At 41.6% G+C, this 18,299-nt stretch overlaps 1 protein-coding gene across 2 annotated transcripts in view; it reads left to right on the forward strand.

Moving 5' to 3' along the window:
• Positions 1-4,927: 4,927 nt before the first annotated feature.
• LOC121879115 (FK506-binding protein 5-like) overlaps positions 4,928-18,299 on the forward strand; it is an 83,309-nt gene continuing 69,937 nt past the window's right edge. The window contains exons 1-2 of one of the 2 annotated variants that reach the window (XM_042385662.1): positions 4,928-5,185; positions 13,008-13,123. In XM_042385662.1, the coding sequence (XP_042241596.1) occupies positions 13,098-13,123 (26 nt within the window). In that variant the 5' untranslated portion in view covers positions 4,928-5,185; positions 13,008-13,097. Of the gene's footprint in view, positions 5,186-13,007; positions 13,124-18,299 lie in introns of those variants that run through there. The other variant, XM_042385659.1, reaches the window with a different exon arrangement.

The following is an 18,299-nucleotide window of genomic DNA, read 5'->3' on the forward strand; positions in this document are numbered from 1 at the left end:
TGACGACTCTGTACCTGCCGTGAGGGAAGCACAACATTCATCGCCTCCACAACCCTCTTTCTCCCTCTCTTCTCCCACAGATCTTGTGTCTAGACAGTTGCCTCCACTAGCGGCCGGCTCATCCACGCCATCGCCGTTATGTTTCACATGAGGCATGCACCGCCCGTTCTGCCTCACATGTGCTATGCAACCCTGCAGACAACAAGTCTCCTACACCGCCTGGAGGGAAGGAGGGAGTATTGTAGTGGATTTCTCCCCTACAAACGCTGTTTGTCGCTGCGTAGCCGACCCCACGAATTCCCCAGTGTATGCCTCGTTTGTCTGGGTCAACCAGTGCCGCCATATATCACGGAGGTCAACTACTAAGCCACGCCTACCCCCCGCTATTTAAGACCTGACCTCGTGGTGATCTCTCTTTTTTCTACCTACACCAACCAGCCAGCAACACCTCCTCCTCCTCCGCCTGCCTGGCAGTCCTCGCTCCCGCCGGAGAGCATGGCGACCCACAAGCTGGTCCTCCTCTGAGCATCCTCACCAACCACCTCTCTCTTCTTCTAGCTACAGCCGCAGCAAGCTACACCACCTCCTCCGCCGCTGCCTGGCGGCCCTCGCTCCTGCCGGCGAGCATGGCAACCCACAAGCTGGTCTTCCTCTGAGCACCCTCACCAACCAGCTCTCTCTACATCACGCTGCCACTTCCCAGCACCAAGCTGCATTGTATATCCAATACAACATGTATACAGAGAGCACATTGTGAGTTTCCTTTCTCCATCCCATCCTGAATGTGAACCCAAACAACCCATTCCCCACAACATCCCTGGGGCTTGGATCTAAATGTTTTGTGCTCAGTTGATTTCCGCTTTTATAAATAAAAGAAAAAAGTTGATTCCGCTTTTAAATATTATGATTCGCACTTGGGCTGTCATCTCCCTCGAATAAAACAAACATTTAAACATTTTTTCTAGTGCTCCTTAGTTCATTTACAGTAGTATTACCCAGAATATATTTAATTTAACTTGATAATCTTAAGTGCTTCTATTGTTTTGATTGGCGAATCTTAAGAAACCTTTGGAGGAACTCTGCCATAGAGTTCATTGTTCAATAAAAAAAAATTATGGTTGTCCACTTGTAAAAAATTACCGATTTTTCTATTCCTTCTTGGAAACAGTTGTATCTCTTCGAGAAAAATTAGTTAATTCGAAAATAAAATTAATTTCATAACTACGTAAACAAACATTCAATACAAACGTTTGGTAGTTGGATCGTCTGCGGAAATGCCAACGCCTGTTCTCTTGTTGCTATTCAATGATTTCATGAAGTAGCTGGTCCTCCTGTAAACAACATACCCTGCCGGTTACGTTTTGCCAGTGATGCTATGCAGGTAATTGCCCAATTCTGTGCTTGAAGAGAAAACGTATTGTTTGTGACATCAACAGCACCCAGGTTAGTAGCAGCACCCACTGACTCCCTTCTACTTTTGTCACCGACGCGTTTGTGGCGTTCATTTGATGTTGTTGCTTGATGGTAGCCTCTGTTGTGGTCAAGGAATATCCAATTGGATATTCCTTGGTTGTGGTGTTACTTGTGTTGTAATACGTTACTTAACCATATACAGTAGACTCCCACTTGACTGAGACTCGAATCTTGGAATGCAGGATTAGCTCTCAAACCAATCCACTATTGTGCAGGAAGAAGGTGGCACTTTTCATCATAAGTTACTGAGGTGAGAGCGGTGTTATTGTGGGGTTTCGTGATGTTGGTTCACACTCAGGATGGGTTGGAGAAAGAAAACTCACAATGAGCTCTCTGTATACATATTGTATTGGATGTACAGTGCAGCTTGGTGCTGGGAAGTGGCAGCGTGGAGTAGAGGGAGCTGGTTCGGGAGCGTGCTCAGAGGAGGTGTTGCTTGCTGCGTGGCTGTAGGTAGAAGAAGGGCAGGTCACGGCGAGGTGAGGTCTTATATAGCGAAGGTAGGCGTGGCTTGATAGTTGACCTCCGCTTTGTTAGGCGGCGCTAGAGGCCGACCTTAGACCACGAGGCGTTGGCTGGGGAATTCGAAAAGGGGGGCTAGTCAGCGACAAACGGCTAGTCAGCGACAAACGGCAGTTGTAGTTGTGGTTGTAGGGGAAATGTCCACTACAATACTACCCCTTCCCAGGCGGTGCAGGAGACTTGTTGTCGGCAGGGTTGCATCCCACATGTGAGACACAATGGGCGGGGTGTGGATGAGCCGGCAGCTACGGGAGACAACTTTGTCTAGAGACACGAGATCTGTGGGAGAAGCAGAGGGAGAAGGAGGGTTGTGGAGGCAAGGAATGTGGTGCTTCTCTCGCGGCAGGTACACAGTCCTCAGTAGCGCCTGGTGGGGTGTGTGGGTCCGCGTCAGGAGCAGGGGCCACGTCAGGAAGAGGGTCCATGACAGCAGCTGGGTGCAAGACAGGTGCAGTGGGTACCTGAGGAAGAAAAGAGGGTGCCCAGAAATGTTGTGGGCGAGGTGGTGCTGCAAGGGGTAATGGTGGGCAGACTGGCAGAGGAGGTGCGGGATGAATGTGTTCAGGGCGGTTGGAAGGCTGGCGTGGAGCAGTAGCCTTGAATGCAGAAACCTCCTGACGTAGTGTTTGTAGTAGGTCGTGACGGGCAGCAGGAGTGGTGAAGTAAGGCGTGTGATGTGCTGTTTGATGGTGGTGGAGGTTATGGCGCCTACTCGTCTCCATCGATGTCGCTTCGCTGTGTGGTTGCAGGGAGCCTCACAGCGTCCAGCGTTAGCACCAAAACGTTGATGGTACCAACAGGGGGTAGATACACTGTGCTGGGGGCTGGGGGCGGCGTCTGAGGCAGGACGGGTGTGTTGGGGTCGGTAGGACGTGGCGCTTGGGGCAGGAAGAGGAGCAGCTGCATGCTTGGAGGAGCAGAGCTGCTCTAGGGTGTCTAACCTGCGGTGTATGGCTGTAGCTGTAGAGCCGATGAGAGCTGCCTCCGTGTGGATAAGCCAGTCTTCAATGTAGTGATTGAAGACTGGGACAGTGATTAGTTTCTCCTCCATCCTGTGTGAGTGCGATTCTCCAGTGGTCACCATTTGTGGGGTTTCGTGATGTTGGTTCACACTCAGGATGGGTTGGAGAAAGAAAACTCACAATGAGCTCTCTGTATACATATTGTATTGGATGTACAGTGCAGCTTGGTGCTGGGAAGTGGCAGCGTGGAGTAGAGGGAGCTGGTTCGGGAGCGTGCTCAGAGGAGGTGTTGCTTGCTGCGTGGCTGTAGGTAGAAGAAGGGCAGGTCACGGCGAGGTGAGGTCTTATATAGCGAAGGTAGGCGTGGCTTGATAGTTGACCTCCGCTTTGTTAGGCGGCGCTAGAGGCCGACCTTAGACCACGAGGCGTTGGCTGGGGAATTCGAAAAGGGGTCGGCTAGTCAGCGACAAACGGCAGTTGTAGTTGTGGTTGTAGGGGAAATGTCCACTACATTATCCGCCGTGTAGCGTTCCCTTGTGAAAATATTTACTCATAGTAAACTGTGAAATACGTCATATTTCATTCAAACATCCTCCTGGTGACACTTGGCAACTGAAGTGGGAGATTGAATGGTGAAAATGACGTAAACTATACATTTTTTAATTCGCACGCTTTAAATGACAACGTTTCGCGTTTTATCGTTGTTTAGCCCACTGTCTGTCCTTCTAGAGCTCAGTTTTCCCATCTAGTATATAGTTATTATATAACTTTATCATATTTTCTTCATTATTATCTGAATCATCACCCACGTATACATATTATTCATTCCAACTGTAGGGCGAAGTGATTAATATATTTACTCTGGTGCAATGGCCAGCATCCTCGCCTTGCAAGCGAGCAGACCCGAGTTCGAACCTCGGGCAGGGTGAAACTATGGGCAAGTTTCTTTACGCCATTTTCCTCTGTCTACCCAGCAGTAATTGGGAACCTGGATGTTAATCGATTTGCGTATCGTATTCCCGGGTAATGGTTAACCAGTGCAGTTGGCGAGTTGTCCGGTCTTCTCGGACTATTCCTTGACACTGTGTCATGCAGCTCGTTAACTTAGGGTGTGGTTGTTGTGTTAACGACAGCTTCTTACACCTTAAACAAATTCACGCCTAGGAGGCCCTTGGGCCGGCCATCCTCGATTTCGAGGGGCTTCCATTATTTATAAATACAAAATATGTTAGAATTGGTGGCCAGGTAGGCTAAATACTATCTGAGAGAACGACCTTAATGTGTTTTGGCGACAGTAGGTCAAGGTCGCTGTTGAAGGTCAAAGAGCGGTACACAGCGTAACAAGGTCGCATTCAGGTACTGATGAAACAGATAGGCTGAGTGATAAAAAAGCTAATGAATTTTGTGATAGTGAATCAAAACACGATACTAGAACAGGGTCATAACCGCTAGAGAAAATTCATGTTCTTTTGAAGAAATAGGTCAAATGCCCAGTTTCTTATAACGAATACCTTCAATATTACAAAGTCATTGGTCGTTAACAGACTTTCCACTACGGGATATGAATGCAAAAATATTTTTTTAATTGCGTTTTCGTCATAAATAATTTAACAGCAATCACGTGATTACAGCTGTTAAACTGTTACCCACATTATGAGTTATTTAATGCATCAGAATGTATACATGACAGCTGTCTATACAACGAAGCTGAATCAAGCTTCTATTTCCGCGAGGGACAGTGTGACGTAGTGGCTACGTCAGTAGGCGGAGGATAACTGATCCCTGGCACTACGCACCTCTGCTGTTCATGCTTATTTCCACTAATTAATTACTATTTATCATGCAGTAACTAAGTTGTGCAACTGAAAGTGATGTTTATGGTGAAAATTCTTCAAATAGACATAAGATTAGCAGAGGCAGAGGTGTGTGGCACTAGGAGTCGTGCCTGGGAGGTGACGCACGCCACACAGAAATAACGTGAGCGTTGCTGGCAACGCGCCCCGCCTGCTGCCTCCCCTACTGGCTGCTGCTGGAGCACCCACCCACCTCTCCTTCACACTAGTCTCCACCACCACCACCATCCTCAAGAGAGCCGCCTCACGGACCCACGACGACGCCCTGCGAAGCACCCCACACCACCCACCAGCTTCAGTGCACCAGTAGCGTACCTGTGCCCGGGTAGTCCAACAGGAGGTCCCCGCCGACACCACACCTCCCTAACCAACAAAGTGAGTTCACCTTTACAGTATCTATTAACATCAGCTCAGTAACCAAGGTCACGTTCCATTATGAGAAACAACAAATCTGTCCAACTTTGAGACTTGTAAATAATAATATATAAAAAAAGGTCCGAGCAAACGTGATGCGCGGAGTTCCCAGGAAGAGGGTGTGTAAGCAAGTAGTGGTAGAGCGAATGTACATACACAGTGATAGTAAACAAAGTATCACTAAGAAAACGAGGCGACAGCGCCCGCGCGATGACCAAACAGCTGACCGGTGACACATCCATACAATGACGTTCCACCCTTGGTACCTCATACCTGCACTAATAACACGTTTACCTGTACATAACTTATTAATCAATTTAATCTACATATTGATAGCGGGAAATCATAAAAACAAAAGGCAGACATAGTGAAGAAGAAAATTCTATCTCATTAGACGCTTTTTCTTGAAAATTTAGAACTCATGTTTATTCAGTATACTTTCCCCCGAAGTTAACATGCCAGAGGGCAACTGACTAAATTCTAATACAACAAAAATGGGCTTTTAAATGATTCGCAGGGTATTTATTCCCTAAACTATATACTGTAAATCCGAAAATAACTGACTCGCTCAAGTTTCGACACAAAGATGCATTCTAAAAAATACGGAAGGTGACATTTCCCTTTAAACTGAAGATCTTACAACTCACCTGACTAACTCACTTCAACTCTGACAGCGTTTTAGACCACCATAGTTGAAACGGCACTAAGATGTTTTACTTATTATTATTATTATTATTATTATTATTATTATTATTATTATTATTATTATTACAAACTGCTGTGGTAAACATTGTCGAATGAAGCCAGACAAACTTAAATTCGGTTTCACCATAAATTTGACTTAACTTTCATCGTCGCCTTGTTAGGACACTCATGGGTAGCGTTACTGAAGACGTGGGACTGGTCCTGGTGTTACTTCTGTGGGGCCTTGGTAATGTAACGCAACCTTGGTTTGCATTTTGAGTTGTAACGAGAACTTTGACAAGAAGCGGTGACGCATATGGAGGAAGGTGACGTAGAATGGTAATGCAGGGGTAGCGACACAAGGGATGGTGATGCAAGGGTGGTGACAGGGCGATGACACGGGGTGATGATACGGGATGGCGACAGGGAGTGGTGACACAGCGGGTAGTTGCTGTTGCTGGCACCTATGACTGTCTTTGTAACTACTGCCTGTAATCTTACCGTTGTTGACGACCAATAGCAAGAGAGAAACAGGTGTGTAGAAACCTAATTATCAAAGAAGAGAGGTTGCTCGAGGCCATGCCATGTGTTATAAGTAACACCAACAGCTGGGGAAGGAATAGTAGAGGTAGCAGAAAAGTAATTGGCAACATCATGGAAAACCTCATGCAATGCTGTGTACCAGTACCCTGTTGCAGGTGTGGTGTGCATTACTTAGCATCACCACAACATGGTCCGCAAACACTCGTCCGTGACTTGGCTATTCCCTGGACAGCGGTGGGTCGCCAGCGTTTGTTTACCCTCGTGTCTCACCAGGTGCTGGGCGTGGTAGCCCCTCGGACTGTGTTGAGGCCTGGGCCCAAAAGAAAGGGTGGTTCCATTGTATTTTGCAGTACTTGCTAGTTCCTTTCTTGTGTCTTATTTTGCAGGTTATTATACAACGTTTTAATTCAACATTTTTGTCCTGTGATTACAATCATTTTTTTTATCGTCATTAATTACTTGAGTTTTCTTTCTGTGTTTTCCTCAGATGGGCGAAGAGGGTTTTTTTTTTAAGGCTTCTTCCTCTTGCGAATATCTTGATCTAATGTTCTGTCATATCATGATCAATGACTCGTTTAAAAAAAGTGGGATTTATGCATTGTTGGTCATTTTGTAGAGGTCAAAGGTCATGCCATTGTCTAATTTAAAAGGTTTGGGTTTATCCTTGTCGTATTTCAGCTAATATACATGGTAATTAGAAACTTATCTGGCACTGGCGTAGTCTCAGTGCTATTATATCCGGTATTTTTATGTCGTTGATGAAATGCCCTCTCGCTCCTCCAGTGAGGATGAAAATTCGGCGTCCATGCCTTGAAGAATGTGGGCCCCATTGGAAACCACAAACAATGGCAGCTATTTATATTTGGCGCAAATCTTACTCGTGTTTCGTCGATAAACAAATTTTTTTTACCAAAATATATAATGGATACAAGATACTTTCTATCTAATATTTAAGTTTTTATACACGATCTCACGCGACTTCAAATTTTCGACATTCTCGTTGAAGACATGAATGGTTGATGGAAGCCTTTCAAGTCTGGCAAACATTCTTTGGCATGGAGGTAAGCCACATGACAACACAGTGTGCGGATGTTGGTCAGGTTCCTAGAACAATACCGAGAGCTGACTGACATGATATGACAGGACCCCTGGTAGCAGATATGAGCAATATTCAGGAAATAAAGCTAATCTAGATCCTTGTTAACTGAAGGACAGTACGTTTCTAGAGGTGAGGTTTGCTTTCTTTTCCTTCCTTCCCTTTATTTCACTGTCATCTGAACAGAGAGAAATAATGATACTGTACTTCTTGAACATCGCACACTACCAGGAACTGCAGGTGTGCTCAAGCTGATTTATTTGTAAAGCGTATTAGGACAACAGTCGCTATCACCAACACACGTTTTCAAGACCTGGCTCACACACAACATACCACCTATGAATGCGCATCACAGAACGCTTAATACCGGGTTTAAGTAATGTACATCACAAGGCCTGTGTGTGAGCTAATCATGTAAGCATTATACACAAAATTATAATGGAACAAATGTTACATCCTCAGAAATTTGAGTACACATTTTCAATCAGCACTTCATAGTATTCGACAAATACATGAACATAATAAGAATTGACATTTTCAAGACTTCAAGAATTAAATAATTAAGGATTTTTATAACTTGAGTGAGAGTCTGATTAAACGAATTTTTTTAAAGTCGGGAATGAGTAAAGCGCGACCATTTCAGATCAAGGTCAAGCTATAGTGTTGTGTCGACGAGGTTGGTGGTGGCGGCGGCCCACTGCTGAACCTTGGACGGCATCCAACAGTATCAACAGTGCACAACCCTGCACTTACCTCAATATAAACCAGACATCTTTTATGATATCACAACATAATTTTTTGATCATCATGGTTTATATCTAGTGAAGAATTAGGGCTTTTTTCTGGTAACAGAGTCGACAGTCTGTATACTGTGGCTAATGGACAACACTAGGACGAAAGTGACGTTATGAATGCATTTTAGCAAATAAAATAATCTGTTTACATATCATGTTCGTCCAGACACAGAAAATGAGCTCACGAGTAGGATGTTTGTCCAGTCCCTAGCAACTTATACAGGGTGGCCTAATGGCGATCAGGGAGACGGAAGTGACGTCACGAGTGTATTCTGGCGGGAATAGTTTATTTACATTTCGATGATCATATCTGAGACCGGTAATGGCTATGGCTGCAGGGAATTATTCATATTAATTTATGTTGTGCATTATGTTCCACGAATTTAGGAGAATGAAAAATAGACATTCAAAACTGATTTGATCAATGCATGAATATAAAATCCCGACGATACAGAGTACTTTAGTTTAAAATTCGAATAATCTATTCAGTGTTCTATATTAAAAAAAAAATACTTGGCAAACACCTCTCCATCTGTAATAATGTTAGAGGTTACTCGGTCATGTTCATGAATCAATGGTGTGCGTATGTACGAGAGTGAGGGATAGGCAGTAAGTTTATGTGTAAAAGAGCGTTAATGTGTTTAAAGTGCTTGCGTGGGAACAGCGTCAGTGTGTGTCGCGACAGAATGGTGATATGTTGGTTGTTATCCTAAGGTTTATTCATCGTTTAATGTGAATTTTATAAAGCTTTTCTAACCATTTCATCACACTCTCTCACTGATGGAATGCCCGAGTGGCGTTACTGTCGTTCCTTACATACTGTATATACATACGGGAGAAATAAGATATCTCTTTCCTCTGCTTCAGGCAATATTCAATAAATTAACCAAGCTTATTTCACCTGAAGATTAACCACCTTAACGTTAACCGAACCTGTCATTGTCTATCTAGACAATCCTCCCGAGGTAGCATTTTGCGACCTTTTCCTTGTTAAAGTTATTTATGTACGGTACATTAAAGTTTTATAAACGAAAGTTTCACGCCTATACATCCAAATCAACGATAAAAGAGAAAATGAAAACTAACAAACGCATCAACTTTTTATCATATAACTTGAATCATCGTTGCTGTGAAAATAACGAATCAATTAACACTTGGCTGGGGGAGGAATGCAATTATTAAAACAAATCCCCTTCAGTAAGATTATTGTTATTGAACTACCGTAGTAGTCAGTACAAAGATATCCTGAAGTATAGCAAAATCTTATGATATAAGTTAAAAAATATAAACATATATATATATAGACGAATGGACGTATACAAATATCAGATAAGTATTTTTAATAATGCAGAGATACAGTTGAATGTCGTACAAGTTCAGATGATTTAGCAAAGAATCTAAACACTAATTATCAAAAGTTCATAAATCTATTTGTTTGAGTTGTTTTTACACAAAAAGGTAAAAGTTCCGTAGCTGGCAACAGTGAGTAATACGAATGTAAAATTTTATGTAAAAAAATGCCATTTATTGTTTTAAACTAATCTGACTTAAGATAACACAATATCCAATAACTGAGGCTACGTTAGGTTCGTCAGGTTTTGTTTTGTTGGAATGATTAAATGTTATCTATGTATTTTTTCATTGTGTCACAGGCTACGCAGATGTTGACTAGAAACATAGAAATCATATGGAAATCTTATGAAATATAACAAAATCACACCTTTACTCCTCGTAAATATAAGTGCGATTAAATTAATAATTATTACAATTTGAACGGTGAAACAAACAATCGTTAACACATTGTTTCAGACTTCACTTTTATTTTTCTACAAAACTTTTTTTTATTAGAGCGACATGAAGCTGCACTGTTCTTACTGTCTTAAGCCTCAAATAATGAGCAAAATGAGACCAAAATTGTCCACCAAACTAGCAACAGGCAAGTTCCAAATAATTACCATATACTATATATATATATATATATATATATATATATATATATATATATATATATATATATATATATATATATATATATATATATATATATTGTGTGTGTATGTGTAATCTCATTACCCTGGGGTGTGATATAGTTTCGCCAAGAGACTGGCTGATTGGTTCGGTATCCAGTGTCGGGACGTCATAATTGGTTGATCTTTGTCAGTGATTTGAGTAAAAATATTATATCCAAGGCAATAACACGGGATAAAATGCAATACAATGTTATAAAAATAACTTAATTAGCGGCTAGACATTTGAACACACCTGCAAATTGTGTGACTAGGGTAGGGAGAGTCCGAGGCTGTTATTGCGTGTGACAACTGTGACATAACCCACCCTGGCAGGCGGGCCCAAAGGCTTGTGGGTATTTCTGTTGATACCAGATGGAGGAGCTGCCGTGGTTTTACGTTTTTTACCTGTAAAGTTACTATGTTCAGTAGCTTCAGCTCTTGCCATTGCACTTGCTTACATAAGTGCATAGAGGATATGAATAAGTGCATAGAAGATATGAATCGGCAGCCGTACTATACCGCAGGCTCAACGCACCATGACATGCGGTCTCAGGTTTGTTTGCTGACCCGTCTTGTTAGTAGTGAGACTGTAGATGTTGTTTCCTGCCCCATCTTTAATCTCTTGTATTCTGGAGGACTTTATGGGTGACCACTTCTCCAACAATTAAAGTCTGAAGGAAAACCTGAAACGAATATTGAAAAAAAAAATGTTTGGGTTTGGTGTAGTTATAACAGGGGAGGTGGCGCTTCGTGGCAGATTTTATAAACATATATATTTGTTGGTTTAAGCCCTGGTGGAGAAGTTTACATGCCCGGCCTAGATTATATGGAGCCTCTGGGTACGAGACGACAGATGCAGCTCGTACTTTGGTGGATCACGTCATTTTGCTTTTATGCGCTTGGGCGGTCGGTCACATCTCTGTTACGCACTGTTGGCAAGTACTGGGCATGCATTGGCTCCTGAATGTATATGAACCTGCTTCAGTGTTGGTCAAGTCTGTTCTTGAAAGAGCTCACACTCGGTGCCGTCACAACACTAGGAGGTTGTTCCAAGAGTTCACAATTCTCACTCCGAAAAAGTTTGCTCTCACTGTTTTTTGGACTTGTGACTTCTTCAAACTTGAGCTGTGACCTCTTGTAGGGCGAGCGTTGTCACGTGTTACCCATCGTTCACAGTTCTCCCACTCACCAACTTAGAAGACCTACTGTATTATAAAAGTTTTAAACTTGAGGGAGAGTGTCCATACAATACACTGTACACTCGTATACGGTAGGAGGCTGTGTTCGTGAGGGAGAGAGAACATGTATGCGTTTACTGATTATTATCGTTAATTATCATGTGTTATAGTGTGTTAGCGGTTGTATGCCTCTGTGCATTTGTTTGTGTGTACATATTTATACCGCGAAATACTAACCGGGAAATGTATAGTTACGGGTATAACGTTAAACCGTAAAGTATGATAAAGAGGTGGAGAGTATTTGATAAATTTTAGAGCATTTTGCCTAAGGTGGGATGTATGGGTGAGGGATGGATCGTAGGGTTAAGGGGCGAGTATCTTCAAGGTTTAACGGGCAAGAGCTATATAAAATTTACGCTAAATATTCATAATTAATGAAGTCGGCTGGCAGGGCTCCAGAGCGCCACACAGCACCGTAGAAAACCTACTAGTTTTTCCCTTCTCATGCTGTAAATTAGAATATTTTGTAAAGATTCCTTTAATGTGTTAAAAATTATTGTTATTTATAAACAAATATTAGAAATTTCCAGTTTGAACCACGCAGTGGATGGTTGGATGCAACATTAGTTGCGGCATTTTTCCTACATAATGACGTCATAGTTGGCTGGTAATCTTCATTTTGAAATATTGATTACAGTATATAATTGCGCTTCTCTCTTTACAAGGGACCACTAACGTACTGTATGGCGTTCTGGTGATAAATTCAGGGTATGTGTAGGGTACAGTCGTAAATACGGTGGTCTGTCAAGATTAATGTCTCTTGTTGCATTATAAATCGTACGCGTATATGTTACTTAATTTATCATCGATTGAAGGTACTGTACAGTACGTACTGTGAAAACAGCTTGCCAATGCCCAAATACAAAAGGTGCTAAATAACTGCAGAGAATAATACACTGAAATTACTTACTTTATATTCCGCCGTCTTTCTGGGCTTTGGTAAGTACAGGAAGACGTGTACAGTATGTGTTCACCACCTGTCTTGTTCAGTGCCTTGGGTATGATAATCATTAAACAAATGTCTCAACACTGAAGGTCAAGAGAGAGAATTTTTACCACATGACTCACTATGGGAAATATTCTAGCCGAGTCCATGAAAATTGCCGATGACGTGTTTTGAGGTTGTATATATATATATATATATATATATATATATATATATATATATATATATATATATATATATATATATATATATATATATATATATATATATATATATATATATATATATAATTTTTTTTTTACTGTATATCCTGAATAATAACCAAATATTTACAGCAAGGAAATAAAACTTGAAATCCATTATTCTGTGTCATTCTTGAACCAATTTTCCTTTAGTTATTTAAATTTTAATCTCAATCATATTACTCTGTGTTTTTATCATGTTGTATTAATTCCTTTTCCCTTTTTCTACAGACGCTGGGATTGTAAACGATACAGACTCGATAAAGAAGGAACAAGAACATCAATAGTAATAAGGAATAGTGGACAGACGGAAGAGAAATAATGTTCCCTCACATGTACAAAGTCAGGTAAGTTTGTTGTGATGGTGAGGCGCAGTAGTGGTGGTGTTGTGGTCACATACTCACGTTATCTCACAGCTTTGGTTGTTGACATGATCATAGTTAACTGTGTAGGTCATGTTATTAGTAGTTTTGTTCGGGCGCAAGTCATCGTTTTTTTAACTGGTAGAATAATTTGTATTCGAAGTCATTTGTAATATATTTTTTTTTATGTCCACCGTAAATTTTTCAAACATAATTTCATATATATCGCCGGTAGAAATATATTATTCAAAATATTGTGTACTTCCTAAACATGTTTCTGGCGAACAATATTTAAGAGGCCTTGTAGGTGAAGCATCTAAATTTCTAAAATACATAGTTTCTAATAATTTGTGATTACGTGTGGTAGCAAAGGAAACACGAGCAGACGTTGGGAAATTTTTGCTCTTGACATGTGTTTCCACGATACAGTTTTCCTCAGAAACACTTGTCAAGAGTAGCAATTTCCCAGCGTTTGCTTGTTTCCGTTGCTACCACAGTCCCATCTGTCTGAATAAGTCATATTTAGTACAGAGTTGATAAGTTATCTACGAATCTAGGTATATACAAGGTTATCATTACGTAGTTTTAAGATATTCGAGAAGTTATAGAAGGGAACATGTAATTGCCTGTAATCCCACATTTAGTAATTTATAAACCAAGGCTAGAAAATAAATGTAGGCTATGACCATGATCTGCAGCAACCAAAACACTGCGAGTAACGATCTGAATGTTACCATAAGCATCCATTCTTGTATCTTAGACGTGGTTGAGCGCTACCCGCTTCACTGTCACACAACAATGCTTACTCAACTATCCTAGGCATCTCATACTAGCGCTAATAGTAATGCATTTAAATGGCATCTAAACGGTTTCTTTGTTGTGGCGTGTAATTCTCATAACAGCTTCCTGTATGTGTTTTGATTCATAATAACAATGGCTCTCAAATAACAGATACATGTTCGCTTGAGGTAGCCTGAGGGCTCGTTTACACGATCAGTTACCATGTATGGTGGTCGCGCACGCCTCGGGTCAGTGGCGAAGCATGGGGTCGGAGCAGGGTACTGACCACTGTTTAGTGGACGGTGTGTTTACACGGAACTGACACACCGTCGTTACCGGTCAGTGTGTGGTAGACTGCTGGGCAAGAGGTTCATGGCTCCCTACGAGTCGGACGGACGGCCGCACTGTTGTGTGTTTTGGCCGCTGGGATGTTACTGAAGAAAAAAACAAGAAAGCTGACTGTGTGAGTGAAAAACTGGTGAAGGACCAAATCGTGTGGTACTTATAACCAAATCTTTACTGAAATGCAGCGTAAGGACGTGTAACGATACATTCGCATGACCCCTGAAATGTACAACACACTCTTGGATAAAGTACGTCCACATATTTCCAGGACGGATACAAATATGAGGGACTCTTATTAGTTGTAGGGACCCACGTAGGTGGCCCGGCAACTATTAGGCTCCCACACGGAACTGCCCGGGAAAGGTTAGTGGTTCAGTGTTTCCGTCTACACGATCACTCCCCGGGCACGGCTTCGTTACTATGCTTCGAAAACATGCTCCGAGATTGATCGTGTAAACGAGCCCTAGGGGATGTATAGTAAACAAAAGGTAAGTTGATCCGCCAGTGTTAAGAACGAAACTAGGAAGCTCACTGTCACAGAGACTGACGAGATCAACCTTGTGTGTACAGTCTCACCCTAAAGTTCGTTAACTCTCGCAACCAGCTATTGCTGCACTGCCTGCTTCAGATGTATGAACTTGAGTCTGTTACTTCGAACCTTTAGATTCATTCGTATCGGTTTCATGTTCTGGTTGGTACTGAGACAGTTTCAAACATCTGAAGCAGGCAGTGCGGCAATAGCTGGCTTGGAGAGTTAACGAACTTTTGGGTGAGACTGTACAGTATAGCCCAAGATATCAGCTGTACATGCCACAGTAATAGGGTCGCCGAGATCTATCTTGAATGTTTACGTTTATGTGGTGCTGGATTACTGGAATTCCACTCTCCTCATGTGACCTCTTGGAGCGTAACTAGCCGGAATTGTCGCTTTACCGTTTGTTACAAGATATAGTAGAAATGCGGATTCTGCATGTACTGTAGTTTGGCGGTAACGAAATATTATACAATAAACCCAAAGCCTATGTTATTTATTTTTGTTGCAGGTGAAGCAGCTCACCCACTTCTACTTGCTCTGCCATTCATTTAATTATATTAATTTAGGGTCAGAAATAGTTACATATACACATAGAGGACATACTGAAATTATACAACCAGAGAGACAATACAGTATCTCTCTTAATATCTAATTGTTGAGGTACTAGTTTACGTAATAATCTGGAATACGTGCTAAGAAAAATTGTCGACGAAGCGTAGTAATACATTATAACATGAGCAACACCGGACTACGAGGAGTGATATTTGTAAATTTTATGTTAAAGACAACTAATTTAGAATATAATCTTAGACTTCAGTTGTTGAGGCGTTATCATACTTTATAACTTAACATCAGCCTACGTATTTCTTATATTCCTTGGGTATGCAGTTCTTCTCACAGATATGGGCTCGGAATCTCATACGTTTATCTTGAATGTTTGTTTACTTCGTTTCACACACAATAATGTGTCAATACCATCATTACCATAATCTTGAACCAGTATCTCAAGCGAACCAGTTAATCTTAGGATTCTAGTTATGGAAAAATTCTCCTACGAATCTGGAAGATTTTGTCAGCTGAAATACGAATACCATTTTACCACATTGACTGATATTTGTAATTCTTTTCATATCTTGACATAAACAGGAAGATTATCACCAGCGGGTCTGAGGAGTATCATGGGAACATGAGGAAGTCGTCTGTGTAAGGGCTGGGGCAGGTGGTGAGGTACCAGGAGTGTGTTGACGCTTGACAATGCCACACCTGCCAGCTGCTTACCTGGGCTCACTGTAAACCGCGAAGTCTATGTAGGTGAACGACTGTGTGTGTGTGCATGTATAAGTTAGGGATAGAGACATCTTGTCCTGGCCCCTCCCCCACAAACACACACACTGCCAAGCGCCCACTATCAACACACAGAGTAGAGCAGGACTCCCAACCTTCGTGGTCCTCACACTGTGTGTCTGTCTCTCCTGGACTCCTGAGTGATCTAGTTCTGACATATCGTACACACACACACTCAACCCGAGCGATCTACAGATAGTTATGACCTTTCTTCCACACTTTCTTTCCCTCTCTCCTGTACCGTTTGGACGCCCACGTAAATATTTGCCTAAATTTGATTACCACGAAGATAATTATTATGGTGGTAACCTAGTCTGAGAGGAGTGGTGGAGGCGCCGAGGGCATCACCCATACACTTAACACCTTACCCTTCGTTTAGAACTTTAGACCGCCACCGAAAGGTCCTTTTTTTGTGTGTGTGTCGATTGTTTAGAGATTACCCTCATAAGACTCCCTGGGTTATTATAGCAAGGTCGTGGAGTACGCCTTTATTACCTAATGCTCTCTGATATGCGGGGAAAGTCATGGGAAATTGAATGGTAGCATGGAGAGGCTGTGTACGGCTTACCATCCTAAACGAAACAAAAACTACCCTCTCGTCTTCTATTTAAATGTACAGTAGATTTAAAACACCAATTCGTGTACTGGAAATTCCATTGACGACAATCACAAAATATATGAAGTCGAAGACAGATTTAGGAATTAATTACAAATATAGTAATCCCTACATGAGAGAGTACTATACAGGTGGTGTAATAACCTAAATACGTTTAGAAATATCGGCTTGAAAGCTTACTTGAAGAAAAAAAACACACTAAACATATACTTCGTACCATATTACTTATGTTGTATTAGCTGCATTTAGTAGCTTTATAAAAAACTTAGCTGGGTGACTTACTGACCTACTAAGATGACTTTTAAGTTATTATGTCTTCTCTTTCGTTTGGCCCACGAGTTTAAGCAGTGACCATTGTTTTAGTGTCACCGGGATATACTGTATGAAACATTAAACGCAAGAGCAATTATTTCATACACTATACAACAACAATTAAAACAATAAAGAAGTAACATTTTTATGAGGTAAAAAATATTTACACCGTGTTTATTGAGGCAACGTCACTGGGTCGTGTGTAGGAGCGACCACTACTGATGTGTTGACGTTGATATATCTTGAATTTATCGGAAAATGGGGATTATTTACTGGGGTTTTTTTATCTAGCAGGGTGAGACGTATATTGTGAGACGTAGTAGAAGAATGCCCTACTCTCTATCCCTCCCCAGCAGGAAGACCCACAATAACGTGTGTCAGATCACTAAACAGCTGTAGCTATTAGGACACCCAATAGTGATATCTTGTTTAACTTCCTCTGTTTCTAATCTACCTTTTCTCTCCATCTTTCGCTTCTTCCTATCATTTATCATTTTCATTCTCTCCCCTCTTTCGTCTCCTCCCTCGCCTCCACCTTCAAGCACCTGTCTCACTCACTCCAGTAGAAGCATTACAGGTGAGCTCTGTCTCGTTACCTTCAACATCCCTGCCAAGAATATTTCAACACCCGCCCTTAAATACCTTCAAATTCTTTCAGAGATAGAAACATAGATAGATAAATAGTGATTATGTTTGATTAGATTAGGAAAGGTTAGGCTATGTTAGATTAGGTTAGATTAGATTGAGATAGATTAGAATGGGAAGGTTAAGTTAGATTAGAATAGATTAGGGCAGTTAATCACAAGGTGAAATAAGCTCTTGTGTCTAATCTTCAAATGATCTATATCCTGCCACCAGTACATACATCTACACAATTCCCAGTGTCATTGTATTTTTTCCCCACATATTAGTGCTTGACTTAATATGTAACTATCTACTTATTTCCATCACCCCATATATTCACTGCCACCAGTACATACCACTGCACATTTTACTATCGTCACCCCCTCGAGTTTACTGGCCCGGGGCTCGTAGACACCAGGAACTTACTTGCTAAATTTTATCTGGTCTTTAGGAAGTGGTAATTTTATGTCGAGTTATTCAGGTCGCACGTCAGGCGGACTTGTGTTCCTGTGTCTCTGACCGCATCAGCACTTAGGGTGGCCCAGGACAGTGGTGTCTTGTGTGCTACTGGTTATTAAATGTAAATTATGGATTGAGAGAAAGAT

This window comes from Homarus americanus, unplaced genomic scaffold (assembly GCF_018991925.1).
Source record: "Homarus americanus isolate GMGI-L3 unplaced genomic scaffold, GMGI_Hamer_2.0 scaffold4060, whole genome shotgun sequence".
NCBI classification, from domain to species: domain Eukaryota; kingdom Metazoa; phylum Arthropoda; class Malacostraca; order Decapoda; family Nephropidae; genus Homarus; species Homarus americanus.